Here is a 15,949-nt window from a genome sequence, read left to right on the forward strand (position 1 = left end):
AAAATACATTGTGTGTTAATTAGATATTTACTGAACTTGCACTACTTTTTGTTTATTATCGAACTTTAAGTTTTATTCCTTGAGCAAAAAGTAAAGTTAAAAGGGAAGGAATAAATCTTTGCTTATGTCCTAGTTAATCATCTATATAATTATTCCATATTTTTATTATTAAACAAAAGCATCAATTAAACAGGAACATGATTACATGAATATGAATATGAAGTTAATGAAGATGACGACTACGATGAGTGATGATGTTATTAACAGTGTTTTCGTTATGTCTTCACCTTCACGCATCTTCAAACTCTCTTGGTACGTTTATTAACTATTCTTGTTGTATATATATTTTTGTATAAATTTATCGTATATTAATATTATTACTATAAACTATAAGTTATTATTATATAAGTTGGTTGCTCGTGTCGATTGTATATGTATAAATACGAATATGAAGTAATCTGAGTGATCAATAAAGATTTTTTTATCAGTTATATGTGTTTATCATGATCTATTTTTATTTATTAGTTATCTCTAATGAAGATTAATTATTTCTAACAAAATAAGCTTAATTTGATCTCCAAATAATTTGCCATATACCTATCACTCTAAAGGTAGGAAAGAATAATATCATCAAAATGTTTAACCAAATCAATTCCTAATATGTCTATCCACCGTATAACTAGGTAACCCGATCACTTTTTAGTTATTACCCAACGCGAATTTTAACCAACCAGAATCTGTCACTTATTCAAATAACTTGTCGGAAGCAAAAATAATCTCTTTAGAAGCCAAAGCAAATTTTGTCCCGGAAGCCAAAATAAATCTCGCCGGAAACAAAAATAATCTTGTCGGGTGTGTATAATCCTATCGGCACCGACAATCTATAAAAAAACAAGTGAACCGACTGTTTTGTAAAGCATAAAAAATCTGATGGGTTAAATATCCCGTCAACTAATGAATAAAAAGTGACAGGGTCGACTAGTTTTTAGCGAGGAGGGGGGATCTTTTGTATTGGTTGGTCAAATAAATATTTTATCAACATTGACCGGTCAAATGAACATTTTGGTCATCATTCCTTAACTTTATTTATGTAGACACTATGGAAGAACTTGTGGTGCCTAAAAATGGAGCAAATCCTGTTGTTAGACACGGAGGTGGCGGTGGGGGTCATGGTGGTGTAGGTAGTGGTCATGGTGGCAGAGGTGTGGGGGTCATGGTGGTGTAGGTAGTGGTCATGGTGGCAGAGGTGGTGGTCGTGGTGGCATTGGTAGTGGTTATGGTATGGTCGTGGTTCAGGAGGAAGCGGCGTACACCCAGGATTGGCGGTCCCCGTCTATGCGGGCAGTCACCGAACACCTAGAGCCCATCATGGAAGTGGTAACCACGGTGAACATAACTCCATTGCTCTTTGGCAAATGGTTTCCACTATATTGGCTTTGGTCCTTTTATTAACATATTGATGCTAAAGCTTGTAAGACAAATGAATAAGCTTTTTTATATGGTCCACCAATCTTTCTTTTGATGTCACGTTATTTAGCTATGGTTGTCATGTACTTTTATGCATGAAAATATATAGTATTGGAGAATTTAGTTGTAAATATTATTTCATACAAATTTTTGGATGTATAATATATAGCTATATTTATATATGAGTTACATGATTAATAATTGATGGGTTTTGGTTGAATGTGCTTAAAATTGAGTAAAAATTAATGATATGTTAATGTTTAGAATAATGGCACTTAAGTGCACTCTTGGCGCATGTAGATACCCTTACTTGAGTGGGGTTTGCGCTCGTATAAACCGGCACCAGCCGCTCGTATACACCGGCACCAGCAACAGAATTTTGTTCATTAATTCAATATACCATGATTAAGGTACTGGATTATAGTTGTTTTTAGTCATAAATTGAAACATTAATAAACAATAAGCAATCGACTCATAATAGGTGAAATAAGAACAATTCATTTGGACTAAATACTAATAATGCTAGCGGATAAGGCTTGGGTTATAATATTTACGAATATATATGGTTTTAAAACTAAAAGTTTATTCGGGTTGACCTGAAATCTAAAATTCGGACCCAAGAACCAACCCGAATTACTTCGGTTCGGGTTGACCTTTTCTCGGGTTCGGGTTTCTTGGGTCGGGTTAGTTCAGGTTCGGATACATGTTTTCTCGGGTTGAGTTTTGGATAAAAATGACAGCCCTAAATTACAGATACTCTTACTTGGGCGGGGTTACCGGCACCAACAACAGAATTTTGTTCATTAATTCACCACATGCTTATGATAATATATTCTACACCTATAATAGCTTCACGTTTCTCTACGATCTTGACAAACAACCCAAAAAGAAAGATACGACAACATATAAAGAAAAAAAAAAGGATACATAGCTAATTAAATTTATTTAATTTGCGGGTATAGAATCCATTAACCAAATTAGCGAAACATGATTTGGTATTTGGCTCAATATTATTATAAAGAAAAAAAAATATGTAGCTAATTAAATTTCTAAACTAACGAATTCGATTGAGATGAAAAGGCATTTGGCTCAATATTATTATAATTAGTTTGTTTTATAAGGGTGCTCCCTCGCTTGAAGGTCTAGGGTTTGACTTGTCATGGACATTAGTATAGTAGTATCATCAGGAGTAGGTCATTATCTATCGTTAAAAGAAATTAATGGCATGCAGTTAAGTTAATGGCTCAAATAAACTCTTCGCGTTTTGACTAATCAAGTCGATGTGTATGGTTTAATACGAGTAACTTGAACAATATATGAAATTTAACAACTTAAGGAATGTTAATATAGAGTATGTCTTAAACTTCCACAATTTTAAATGTCACAATTTTTTCAAATTATCCCAAGTCCACTCCCAACATTAAGTTTGACAAAATACATATGTTTTTTCTATAAGGCAAGCTTTTAAGTTAGGAGACATTTTAATCAAAAAAAAAAAAAAAGAAAGTAAATATAAAAATAAAAACACATTGAACCGTATTAATTAGATTTTTGTTAAACTTACACTACCTTTTGTAATTATTTTCGAACTTAAAGTTTTGTTCCTTGAAAAGCAAAGTAAAGTTGAAAGGGAAAGAATAAATCTTTGCTTGTCTCGAGCTATAATACATATATATTCCATATATTTTGATTATTCTTTTAACAAAAGCATCAAACAGTATTTTGATTTCCTTTTCCTTTTTAGCATTCATATATATATATATATCAGAAAGTAAATATGAGGCTGTTAGGCATCTAAGCTTAAATGCGAAACCAATCAAAATTACGTCTTTTTTATTAACATATACCTAAAATTAATTGTATTCTTTTTATTTTTTTATTCTCTCTCCATTTGTTTTGACTATTTATTCATTTTCCTTAAATATCTCTCATTTATTTTAAGAAGTTTCTAAACACATATCAATTGTCTTATTTAATTCTTCAACTCAAATTGAATAATTGATAAGAAGATTTCCTTAGTCCTAAAGGGATGTTTAATTTCTACAATTGAGACTAACAAACAGTATATCTAAAATTCTGAAACTAACATTTTACTAACCAAAAAGTTTGATTTTTTAAAGAATATTTCTCAAGCGGTGGTTATCATACAATAGATAACCGTAGTGTGAAATTGATACATCGTTTGGAAATGAAATAAAACTTTTAGTTTATTCTCTTGCTTGTTGGATCTCTCGAAGTTAGTGATCAAAATTTTCAATATGAAGAATGTCGCTTTGAGTTTTTATTCGTATTAAAAGTAAAATAGAAGAAATGGAAAATGGTTCAAATGGTTTTTGTCGAGACATCAAAAGGTTCTTATCGAGATCTCAAGAGATTGTCTTTAGTGAATCAAGGAAGAAAATTAAACAAATTCACGTTAGGCAAATTGGAAATAAAAAGAATACAATTAATTTTAGGTATATTTTTATCAAAATGACGTAGTTTTGATTGGTTTCGCATCTAAGCTTAGATGCTTAACATCCCCGTATTCACTTTCCCCTATATATATATATTTGGAAAGTTATGGACACAAAAACATTTAATATATAGTATTTTGTGTTTAAATATATCATTAATTAATCTAGACTTATATAAGTTATTATTATTACTTCAAAAGGGTATAGCGGTGCAATTTGTTACCCGTTTGCCTTCTGTTTCGATGTAATTACTATCTTAGTTATTTGCTTTTATTCTAGATCTGATCATTTCCATTTATTTATTTATTATCTTTAAACAAGACTAGTTATCACCAACATTTCCTATATACCTATCAGGGTGAGGGCGCACTATCGTGTTAGAGGCCCGGGTTGCTTGTATCGATCGGGTGGCTGCCCCCTTCAATAGAGAGAGAGAGAGAGGTGGGGATTATGTAATGATTGGTATGTTGTGATTGGTCCAAATTTAATGTTTTGTAAAAAAAAGTTAATTCTTCATAATCTCTGTTATCTTCATACCCCCTATTAAATCTCGATAAACTCTAAAACAATAGGTTGTAATCCCACGTTAGTCATTTCAATCCATTACTTCATAGATCCCCATACATCCCTAACACCCTCCATTTAACTTAATTTTTGTAGGCACTATGGAAGAACTTGTGGCGCGCAAAAGTGGAGAGAATCATGTTGTTAGGCATGGAGGAGGCGGTGGTCATGGTGGTGGAGGTGGGGTGGTCATGGTACAAGTGGTTCGGGAGGAAGTGGTTTTCAAGCCTATTTGTTTATGATGGTTTCAAGCCTATTTGTTTATGAAATTTACAAACACATGTCTCTACATACAAAACACGGTTTCATGATTCAAGAAGAAAAAATAAAATTAATTAGTGTTAATGACCAAATTTGTTACATTTGAGTTAATAGTAAAGAATAAAAGATGTTACTCTTAAGAATTATTTTTAAAAATAGGGTATATTTAAGAGTTCTAATCACTTGGGGTGGGTGGGGGGGGGGGGGAATAGGATATTGGTTTTTAATAGTGGCGAATAAGCTTTTGGGTATAGGTGTATAAGAGAATGTAAAAAGGTTGTCAGGTGAGAGAATCTTATTTGCATTTAATAGTGGCAAATAAGGTTAATTGCGCTTGATAGTGGCGAATAAGGTTAATTGCGTTTGATAGTGGCGAGTAAGAGTAAGGTCACATGACCAAGTACTATTAGCACTTAGTAATGACGAATAACCTTAATTTCACTTGATATTGGCGAGTAAGGGCCTATGATATGCCAAGATTAAATTCTTATGTAGTTTGTTTATTAAATAGAAGTTGTTATTTGCCAATGTCAAGTGAAATTAAGATTATTCGCCATTACTAAGTGCTAATAGTACCTGGTCACGTGGCCTCACTTTTACTTGCCACTATCAAGCACAATTAACTTTATTCGCCACTATCAAGCGCAATTAATCTTACTCGCTACTATCAAATGCAAATAAGATTCTCTCACCTAGCATTCTCGTACACATCTATACTCAAAAGCTTATTCGCCACTGTTAAAAACCAATACCCTATTTGTGATTAAAAAACAAAACCACCCCCCTAATGATTAGAAATCTTAAATATACCCTATTTAAAAAAAAAAATCAACTCTTAAAGGTGGGTTTTTTTTTATTTATTTTAACATAAAAGAGTCTTGTTCCATTTGATGATGCTCCCACTATGCACGTGTCTTCCTAGAATATTTGTATGGCCAAGTATCTGGACTAGAAAAATTGATAATTATAGATCAATGTTATCCCAAACACATTATTAAAGTTTAAACGGAAAGAATAAATCTTTGCTTATATGCCAAGCAATAATACATATTCCATATATATTTTACAAAACAAAAGTATCAAGTATCAAAATAGGAACTTGAATTACATGAAGAAAATGAAGATCACAACCATGATGTTATTAATATTATTTTGGTCATGCCTTGATCATCTTCATACATCTTCAAATCCTGAGAAATCGATCCATTCTGTCGGTACGTTATTTCCTTCTTTGGAAGCAAAAGCATTCGATCCGTGCTATGATATTTGCCGTATAGACATCAATCTTAACTATATTTTTTATAGACGTGAGGGAAGAAGTACTTGTAGGGCACAAAAATGGAACGACGAAATCAGTTGTTAGACGTGGAGGAGGAGTTGCTGCTCATGCTGGTGGCGGTCATGCTGGTGGCGGTGGTGGTCATGGTGGTGGTGAAGGCGGAGATGCAGGAGTTGTGATTCCAGTATATGCAGGCGCGGGCAATCACCGTTCCCCTAGAACCCAACATGGTCGGAACAACTGTGGGCATAACACCACTTCTCTCCCTCTTTTGGTTTATACTATATTGGCCTTGGTCCTTTTATTAACATATTGCTGCTAGAGCTAGTTGTGTGACTGTTGTACAAATACAATAAGCTTCAATATCATGTTGATACCTTTTGGATTCTTTTGTATTTAATGTATTTAAGAAGTGTAACCAACTAGGATTTTTGTTTGTTTAATATGGACATTTTGTATGATAGGAATGTCAATGAAAACAACCCAAGTGGTATTTGTGTCTAAAAGCAGTTGTGTTTGACATTATTCCATTGTTAATTTAAATGAAAGTAGTGTTGTTGGAGATGGTCAAAGAAACATAAGCATGTTTAAGTATATGTATTACTAACGTTTGACTATTAGAGAACTTAATTGAATATATGTTTAATGCCTTGGGCTTTTTTAAAATCGCAAATTAAATTTTAATATATCATCTTTTTACAATTAACTGATAATAATCTCAAATAAAAAAAAATTACCACCAGTTCTACCTTTCACCTTATTTTTTCTAATTGGACCTTCTTTGAAAATGTTTTTCCGAATTTCAAACTAATGTTTTAGGGTTTTTGACCGAAAAGAGGATACGGGTCTATTGATGTAAAATTTATCTTGAAACGGTACTCTAAACGACTTAATTTTTGTTAATTGAAAGTTTAATCACCCGAATGAAAGCACCATTTCGTTATTTAGAGACAGTTTCGAAGTAAGTTTTACATTAATCGATGTGTATCCTTCTTCCGATCAATTAAGCCCTAAAGCATCAGTATGAAAATCGAAAAAACTTGACGGAGTAAAGTTTTATTTAAGAATGTCCAATGAGAAAAACTAGGGCGAAAGGTGGACGACAAATAGGGGCAATTTGGGGCGACATTGGGGGCGACCCCCCCCCCCCCTGCGCGATAAGAGGGGCGATAGGGGGAGGGGGCGACATGTATTTGTCGCCTGCTTATATTTGAAGACTGCTGACGTGGCAATCAAGTATTGGGGGTGGGGCGATTTGTGAGCTACATATAGCCCCCTCGGCCACGTGTCAAAAATCTCCCTCATCTTGTAAACCTTTACTATACATAGCCTTATAAGAAAAACATGCATAAAGAAAAAACCTTGGCGGATCATAGTGCGATCCAAGGTTGGCGTGGCCCACCCAATATTTTTGTTCAGTAGTATAATTTTTATGTTAAAATCAGAAGAAAAGAAAAGTTTATATGTGTTAAAACCAGCTCATCTAAATTATTATTCAAAACCTCCTGGTTTATCCATATTATTTGTTTAAGATCCGTCATTGAAAAAAAAAAGTTTACGTTACCCCCAAGCTAGAAAAACAAAATGGTCCTTTTGTGATATTGGATTAGGTATATCCTCAACACATAGAAAGACTTGCCAAAATTTATGTATAACAATCTTGAAAGACTTAAAAATCTTGAAAACACTTCAAAAGTAGTGCGTAACGTTTTTGAAAGACTTAAAAATCTTGAATTGATAACAAATGATGACGCATCCAATGTGAATCTATGATCGACCTATGGGCCAGCGAAAGGAGATAAGACCTTTAAAAAATAATAAGAAAAACATTATATATAGATATATGTTTAATCAGTAGATTAAAAACAAATATGTCTATTGATTTGATTGTAAGATTATGTGCTTCTAACTTGCAGGTCATGAATGAGTTAGACTCATTATTATATTAGCACCCTTTTTTTGGTTTTTTAAACAATTGTCATATTCATTGAGCAGACCTTGAGTGAACCTGAATATGGAAGTAGTGCACTCTTTAAAGTTTATTCTTATTTATTTTCTTACTTAAATCCAACTAACTAAAATAAAATTGAAATAATAACACTGAAATCATCAATACCAACTTCTTCTAAATAGGAACCAACCAATATGTGGTACACCATGAAGTTATACAATGTAGCGGTGAGCTCGATACCGGTACCAAAAATTCCGATCCTGATTTTCCTAAAATCTTGATACCGGTACCGAAAGTGGTTGGTTTGGTTTGGTACTAAAGTCAAAAATTCAGGAAATACCAGTAGCGAACCATACTGTACCGATCAAGAAACGTAAAAAAGTTGGTACCGACTGTACCGGTTCAGAGCCGGTACCCGTTTACTCATACCTAACACAATGTGTGCCTATGAAGCTCTCCCCCGTTGACCAAATTAAATAAAGTTAATTTACTTTTCCATTAATAAATATAACAAGGATTAGGCCAAACATACCCCCTCGTGTACTTGTCATACTCCTGCCATAGATTTTCAATGACTTAACAATTTTATTTGACATATTACTACCCTTTAATATATTTTGTAAAGCTTATCATAGTAATAATATTTATTATCATTATAAAATATATTTTAAGAAATAATGATATGTTCTTTATAAAAACGATAAAACGATTTGTATATTTTTATCTTATTATATGTCTCCCGTCCGACAAAAAAAATCCTTGAATATATTTTGTTAGGTTTGGGCGTATAAGATTATTGACACATTAGAAAAGAGCCAACTTTCTGATCAAGTCGATGTTGTTTAATCTCTTTTATTGATTAAAATCAATGCGATTTTTTTTTTAAAAAAATGTAAGCTGTCTCAAAAAACTATTAAAAAAACATACAAAGTATTATAACACTTATAAAAATGTTTTTTTTTTCTTTATAAAAACAATGTTTTTTACATAAACAATTTTTTTTTGTCATTAGAGAAAGCAAAGAAAAAGTTTTATAATATGAAAAGAAAAGGAAAACTTTTTAACATAATAATGATAATAAGAGATAACAAAATAGTAAAGGAAAAACAAAAAGGTTTAAATTGTATTAATGCAAAACTTGAAGAATGGTGTACGTTTACTAAAGGGGATAGGGGTACGTTTAGCAGCACCCATATAACAAACAAGAAAGGTCAAGTGGAGACCCTTGTGTCACTTTGAATGTATATTTAGCAATGAATGATTTGAGCTAGACCTTGCAAAGTTGTCAATTCGAATCCCGATCCCACCCAGGGTTTTGTCTCACCGTGTGTTACGCCAAAGAGTTCTGCTCTTATGGCGGCACAATGGTTGTCAAGTGGCAGTCGGCTGTATGGTTTCTCAGGAGAACGCCCAAGCCAAACTCTGTAGTTAGCGTGGACCCGATTAAAATAATATATAATAATAATAATAATAATAATAATAATTTGTCATTATTAACACTTTTGTTGGCTTTGTTTAGAAAATCTTTGCGGGGTCCTACTGAGAACACAGCACATGCAGAAGACACGCTGGAGATAGGGTGGCCCACTGGTGTCCGCCACGTGGCACATGTCACGTTTGATAGGTTTAATGGGTTTCTTGGTTTGCCTGTTGAGTTTGAACCTGAAGTGACCACAAGAGCCCCTAGTGCAAGGTACTTGTATTTTGTTTCAGTTCTGTTGGTTGTGACAGTTTTGGCAGTTATGTTTATGGTTCGAAATACGGGTGTGAATTTCTGACACGAAACACGTCTAACACGAAATTCGCGGGTTTGGGTTTTCAGGTCGGGTTTGTGAATTTCTAAGCTCATTAGCTGAACGGGTCGGGTTCGGGTTGGCCCGTTTATTTTTTGTTTTTTTATCTAAAATATAATGTAATTAATTGAATCGGTGGGTATTATATGTGAAACTTTAGAACTAAAAGAAAATTGAGAAAAAATTTATAATTAAAATGTAATTGTTTTATATAAATTTGTATATTTTGTTGTAAAAAAGTAAAATTATAGTATTGTATGCAGAAAAAACAAAAATAAAAAAAAAATTGGGGGTCGACCCGTAAATATGCGGGTTGTGTTCTAGTTTACGTGTCTTACCCAGTTTTTGGGCTTGAGACATGTTCGTGTTGGGTTGAACCTGCCAACTCGTGAACACAACCCAATTAACCCCCCTAGTTCTTAGTGATCAAGCGATCTGATTCATTCAATCTCTACAATTTTTGGGATAATGGCAGTTATTGTTTGGTCTTTATGATTTTGTTTTAGTTAACTTGATATCTTTATGATCATATCTCTATAATTATGAGAAATGTTGTCGCTTTTGCTACGATCTTGATTATTTAGGGTGCATTCACTGTTCAGTACATAATCAATTTTAAGTAAGAACCACGTAAGCATTTGTAGAGTTGTATCGCAAAGTAAACACCTTACGTTTCACAGCTGAAACAATATGTAAACATGTTTATGCGGTTATGGTAATTTTCTAATTAAAATTGATTGTATTAAAGTATTAGACTTGGATCACATATACTTAATTGATTGTATTTCAATTTATAAATAAAAAGGTATCAATTGTGAAGACTTCACTAATCTTTTTATTTAAACAACCATCTATTAAATTTCTGCGTAACAATTTGTTTATTTTGATTTGTAGTGATACGGTTTTTGGTGTTTCAACCGAATCAATGCAGTTGTCATATGATTCAAGAGGAAACAGTATCCCGGTTATAGTCATGCTTATGCAACAAAGTTTGTATAGTCAAGGCGGTCTGCAGATCTGTTAAATGTTAATCTTTATCCGCCTTTTTTCGCATTAAAACGATCATTAATGAACGGACCGTTGACTTTTTGACTGTATGCAGGCTGGAGGTATATTCAGAATTAATGCAGACAAAAGCCAGGAAGAACATCTGAGAAACCAGTTGAATAGTGGAGTGGTTCCGAATGCTATCGATGTACACTGTTTGGCTGGTCTTATTAAGAATATCTGGAGATGATTGTGCCGCCCTGTGTCGCCTTCTGTCGCCAACGGAAACCGCCCTGCTCGACTGGGCTATTAATCTGATGGCTGATTTCGCCCAACACGAGCATGTTAACAAGATGAATTCACATAATGTTGCAATGGTTTTCGGCTTTTCGCCCCAAATATGACTCAGGTTCGCTATTTTATTATTATATGTAGTAAGAAACTAAGAACTAAGAAATAAAGAAACTGGATGAATTTGGTTGACTTTTTTTATGCAGATGGCAGATCCGTTGACCGCATTAATGTATGCAGTGCAAGTAATGAACTTTTTGAAAATGCTGGTCTCGAAAACCATTCATGAACGACAGGATTTGGTTGTTGAATCATCTTGGGCCTTGCTACAAGAATCACCATCGGATGAAAACAGCGTCGAGGGCCTGGATTGAATCCATTGGCACAACAAAATCTTGATGAAAATGAAGAGAGAGAACATGAACCCAGGTTGTGTGATGAGCCTGCCGAGTCTCCATCCATCGAGCCAAAAACTCACAGAGTTAGCCATACTCATAAACCCGAACATGTGGCTCAGTCAAGTGATACAGAAAAGATCAAACCAGTGGCTTTAGCAACCAGTGTAAGTTCTACAGATTCTCGAACTGAAAAGACCGCTACGTGATGCAATTTGAAACTTTGTTTGTGCATAGCTCTTGACAGTTGCGAATTTACTAAATAAGTAAAAAGCTTTGTGTTTTGGTATTAATATTTGCAAAGTCATATGAATTTACCACATTTATCATGCAATTTGAAACTATAAAAATCTTCAAAAACACTTTTGATAAAACTACCAGGCCCGTTTTGAATAGGTCAACACAATACGAGTGCAAAACATAAGTCGCAAATCACGGTCTTGATAGTCTGTTTGATCAATCAACTCTCGTAATACGAAAACAATGTTCCATCACTGTGTATCAGTCGAATATGGATTACAGGATCATGTAATTCTTATTTTTCCAGAACGTTTGAACTTGAAAACAAATCTTCAATCTAGAAGCTCTTCGGTCTTTTTGTCCTTGGACAAAAGGTACCATCCAAGAGCACCAAGACCGGTTACTGTACCTGCTAGAACAGCATAATTCCGGTGGGCATCACTTGATACTCCTTTTGGTGGAGTAATGGTCTCACTTGCTTTTGCCTCACTGGCATTCACTGCTGGCGTCTCTTCGGGTTTTGGGCCCTGAAACACCAATCACAGAAGTCAAAAGATCCATAGCAGTAAAAATATGGGCGGGTCAGATCAAATGGATTGGTACAACCCTTGAACATTGAAAAGTAAATGGGTCACAAAATTGTCGCATCAGAAGTATATCAAAAGGGACAGAAAGAAACAGAAACGGATTGAATGAAACCTTGTTTGCAAGCTTCGCCAATTTCTCTTGTTCAGTTTTCTGCAAGATTAAGATTGAACGCAAAATTAAAATTTGAGTGGCTGAACATGCAGATTAAGCATCAGAACTAGATATCTTACGTTATGAATCAACACCAAACATCTAATTATGAAAGATTTAGTCATTTAGAAGTGCAAACTAGTATATTAAAATGATCCACATATTGGAAGTTTACCTTTCACAATCTCATAAGTTATTTTTCTAAAGGATGGCGTGTAACTACTTAGTTTTTTTATCGGTCCTATACATTTAGAAGGAATAGCTTTAGTTTCTAATTTACCGTTTTAATATTGCATTGTGCTCTATGAATGTTCAAGAACTGCTACCATTTTCATGATATGTTATCATAACTTGTTCGAGAGAAACATTAGAACTAATTGCTTCAGAAACTACACGTCTACAAGCATCAGTCATAAACTTCTTGATATAAAAATAACAGTAGATATAAATTTATATAGACGCATGAGGCAACTAAGTGAATAGATATGTGCCTAGCAATAGAGTATTTTCATCACAATTCACAAAGACTAGTAGTAATGAAACATTAATGTCCTTTATATAAGCATCCATACTCACAAGTCAATTTGAAAGGATAGACTAATGGCAGTTGACATCAAACAAACAAACAAAAGCGAAACGTAGAAATCAAGTAGAGTTGATGAGAAGGGAATAGAACATGGAAATAAGCTTCTTATGTTGGAAAAACAACAATATATACCATCTTTTTTCATAAAAAAATGACCATATATAAAGTTCACAGTGTAGACCACATTTAAAATTACCTTGATGTAGACATTTTCTGCAGCTTTCTCCTCCTCACCAAGTACTTTGCCACCGCTTGAGAACCTACGAGACACATTTCTAACAAACTGTCTTGTCGCCATGCTGCTATATCTTTAACTGTGTTTTAACTTCAAAATGGGAAAAAAATATTATAAGTTTGATAAATCTTTACGGCTGTATAGCTGTAACAATATGCTCATTCAACAGTTTTTAAATCTTTGGTTTGACAAAATTTCTGCAAACAATATAAAACCTGATTTGAGAAGATCCAATATAAAGATCTATTCTACTCTGTAGTCTGTACCACATGCTACTAACATAACCTTACAAACAAGTGACTTTCGATTATAAGTAACCATCTATTTAACTAAATGTTTTCAATGCCTAAGTGAGCAAAAATGTTAGACAAAGCAGTCAACAAACCATCACAGCATACATTATCTCCAGCCATGATGAAGACAATGGAGTTCAGATTACCCTCTAACACAATTTATAAGAAACAAAGTTTACGTATTCTAAGCGAGCATATGGAACCAGATCAAAACAAATTTTGAAATGAGCACCAATCTTGGCATCGAGTGAATTCAACGATCAACAACGTTTTTCCTAAACCCTAAATCAACGAATCAACTATATACGCAAGCAATCAAGAGATGCTAAGTAAATTTCCTATGTGTGTCTCTGTGTAAGTATGTTACTATAATTACTTGTAGATATCAAACACAAACACAAACACAAATTGTACAAGCGACTCCGTTTATAAAAATACATTCTACTTTTTGCTTCATGCTAATATAAACTTATGTACAAGCGACTCCATTTATAATTATCCAGTGTACTTAAGTACTTAGCCATGTGTTCTCAATACCTAAGTGAACAAAAACGCTAAATAACAACAAACAATTACATATCATGTGACATAACAGTCAACAATTCATCACAGCATATGCAACTAGATCAAAACATATTATTAAAACGAGCACCGATTGTAACGTGAAACGAATTCAACAATCAACAACCGGTTTCCTAAGCCCTAGCTCAACGCATCCACTATTTTACACAGATTACTTGTAGATATCAAACACAAATTCAGTAAGTTATCAGAGCTCAATACACTCCGTCTCACACGCTACTAACATAAACTTACGAACACGCGCCTCTCGTTATAACTAACTATCCGTGAATTTAACCATATGTTCTAACTTCCAAATACCTAACTGAAACCAGTCAACAATCCATCACATCACATCGCATTCAACTAGATCAAAACATATTATTAAAACGAGCACCGATTGTAACGCGAAGTGTCTTCAACAATCAATAACCGTATTCCTAAGCCCTAGCTCAACGCATCAACTATGAATACAAATTCAGTAAGCTATCGGAGCTCAATAATAATAATAATATAAACACAGCGTTGTGATCAGTAATCGAAGTACGGAAACGTAAATGTGGATTGTTAATATATAATAATAATAAAGTATAGCTGAATTAGTTGCAGAGAGAAGAAGATGATTACCGTTGGATAATCTTAGGGTTTATAATTTGGGGATTCCTGATTCCAGCTGGTTGAGTCACACCTACTGCGTCTCACACACAGACACAGCTAACGGATGATTGGGCTTCTGGCCCAAATAGGACAACACCAATATATAACTCGGCCACTTGGGCTTGGGCACCACATTATTATTGTGTATTTAGTTGGTTTGTAGTATTCGGTCTCCCTTTTAACTGAAAACCTTAGCCCAAACTAAACAGTCTAAAAGAAAAAAACATTGAAATTCAGGTTGGTTCTTGGTTCTATATTTTGGGTTAACCTGAATGCGGGATAGTTCTACTTCAAGCATGAAACTCCTTGGTGAAGAAGATTGGGACACGATTCAAGAAACTGATAAAGTTAATTATGGGTCAGTTTTGGTTAACTTCAGTTAATTGTCCAAAGGACTTTTTGTGTTGTTTTTTTCTCTTTTGTTTTAGTTGAAATTGGTTCGGTTATGGTGTTCAAAACTCAATTATGAAGTTTCGAAGTCGAACCGCCGGTTCAAAGTTTGCATATGGTGTTCCAAACAATTACAACATAAATTAAAATGTTCATGCAAGAAATATATTTATATAGATAGATTGTATTTGGAAATACATATACCACATAGATCGTTTAGCTTGAATTAACTGAGACACGTTTCAATTAGCTCACATTAACCGGTTCCATAGCTGAATTAATTCCTTCCTTGTTTCTTTTGTGATTCAAGCATTTTCAATATTAAAAAATTAAATATTCATAATCAAATCCATAAAACCATAACTAGGGTGCAAATAAGTCGAGCTACTTGCGAGCTACTCGAGATCGGCTCGTGAAAAAGCTCGACCGAGCCCGAGCCCGAGCTCAAGCCAGTAAGCTCGTTTAATAAACGAGCCCGAGCTCGAGCTTCACTTATCGAGCTCGAGCCGGCTCACAAGCCTACCATTTATATAATTTTTTTAATATGCATTTAATAATATTAATTTTTTTAATATATATTTAATAATATTAATTAATTATATATAATGTTATTAAAAAATAACTAAATAATATATAGTATTTTATACATAAAATTATATTAGAATATATATATATATATATAGTTATAAATATAAAAAAATTAATTAATAAATACTAAGCGAGCCGAGCTCGAGCTTGAAAATCTACTCACAAGTCGAACTCAAGGTTTGAAAATAAAGCTTGAAACAAGCCGAACTCGAACCTA

At 33.7% G+C, this 15,949-nt stretch overlaps 1 protein-coding gene and 1 pseudogene across 1 annotated transcript; one reads left to right on the forward strand and one right to left on the reverse strand.

The window, feature by feature from the left end:
• Positions 1-9,342: 9,342 nt before the first annotated feature.
• On the forward strand, positions 9,343-11,653 carry LOC143539120 (rho GTPase-activating protein 1-like; annotated as a pseudogene).
• A 298-nt stretch (positions 11,654-11,951) lies between these two features.
• Positions 11,952-13,330, reverse strand: LOC143539098 (uncharacterized protein At2g27730, mitochondrial-like). The gene is made up of 3 exons (XM_077032511.1): positions 13,205-13,330; positions 12,384-12,422; positions 11,952-12,211 (listed from the first exon to the last, which is right to left on the reverse strand). The coding sequence occupies exons 1-3, from the start codon at positions 13,304-13,306 to the stop codon at positions 12,017-12,019; spliced, it is 336 nt and encodes a 111-aa protein (XP_076888626.1). The 5' UTR covers positions 13,307-13,330; the 3' UTR covers positions 11,952-12,016.
• Between the last annotated feature and the right edge of the window lie 2,619 nt (positions 13,331-15,949).

Source organism: Bidens hawaiensis, unplaced genomic scaffold (assembly GCF_021521415.1).
Source record: "Bidens hawaiensis isolate Kalapana, Puna unplaced genomic scaffold, B.hawaiensis_p1.1 tig00011798_1, whole genome shotgun sequence".
Lineage (NCBI taxonomy): Eukaryota > Viridiplantae > Streptophyta > Magnoliopsida > Asterales > Asteraceae > Bidens > Bidens hawaiensis.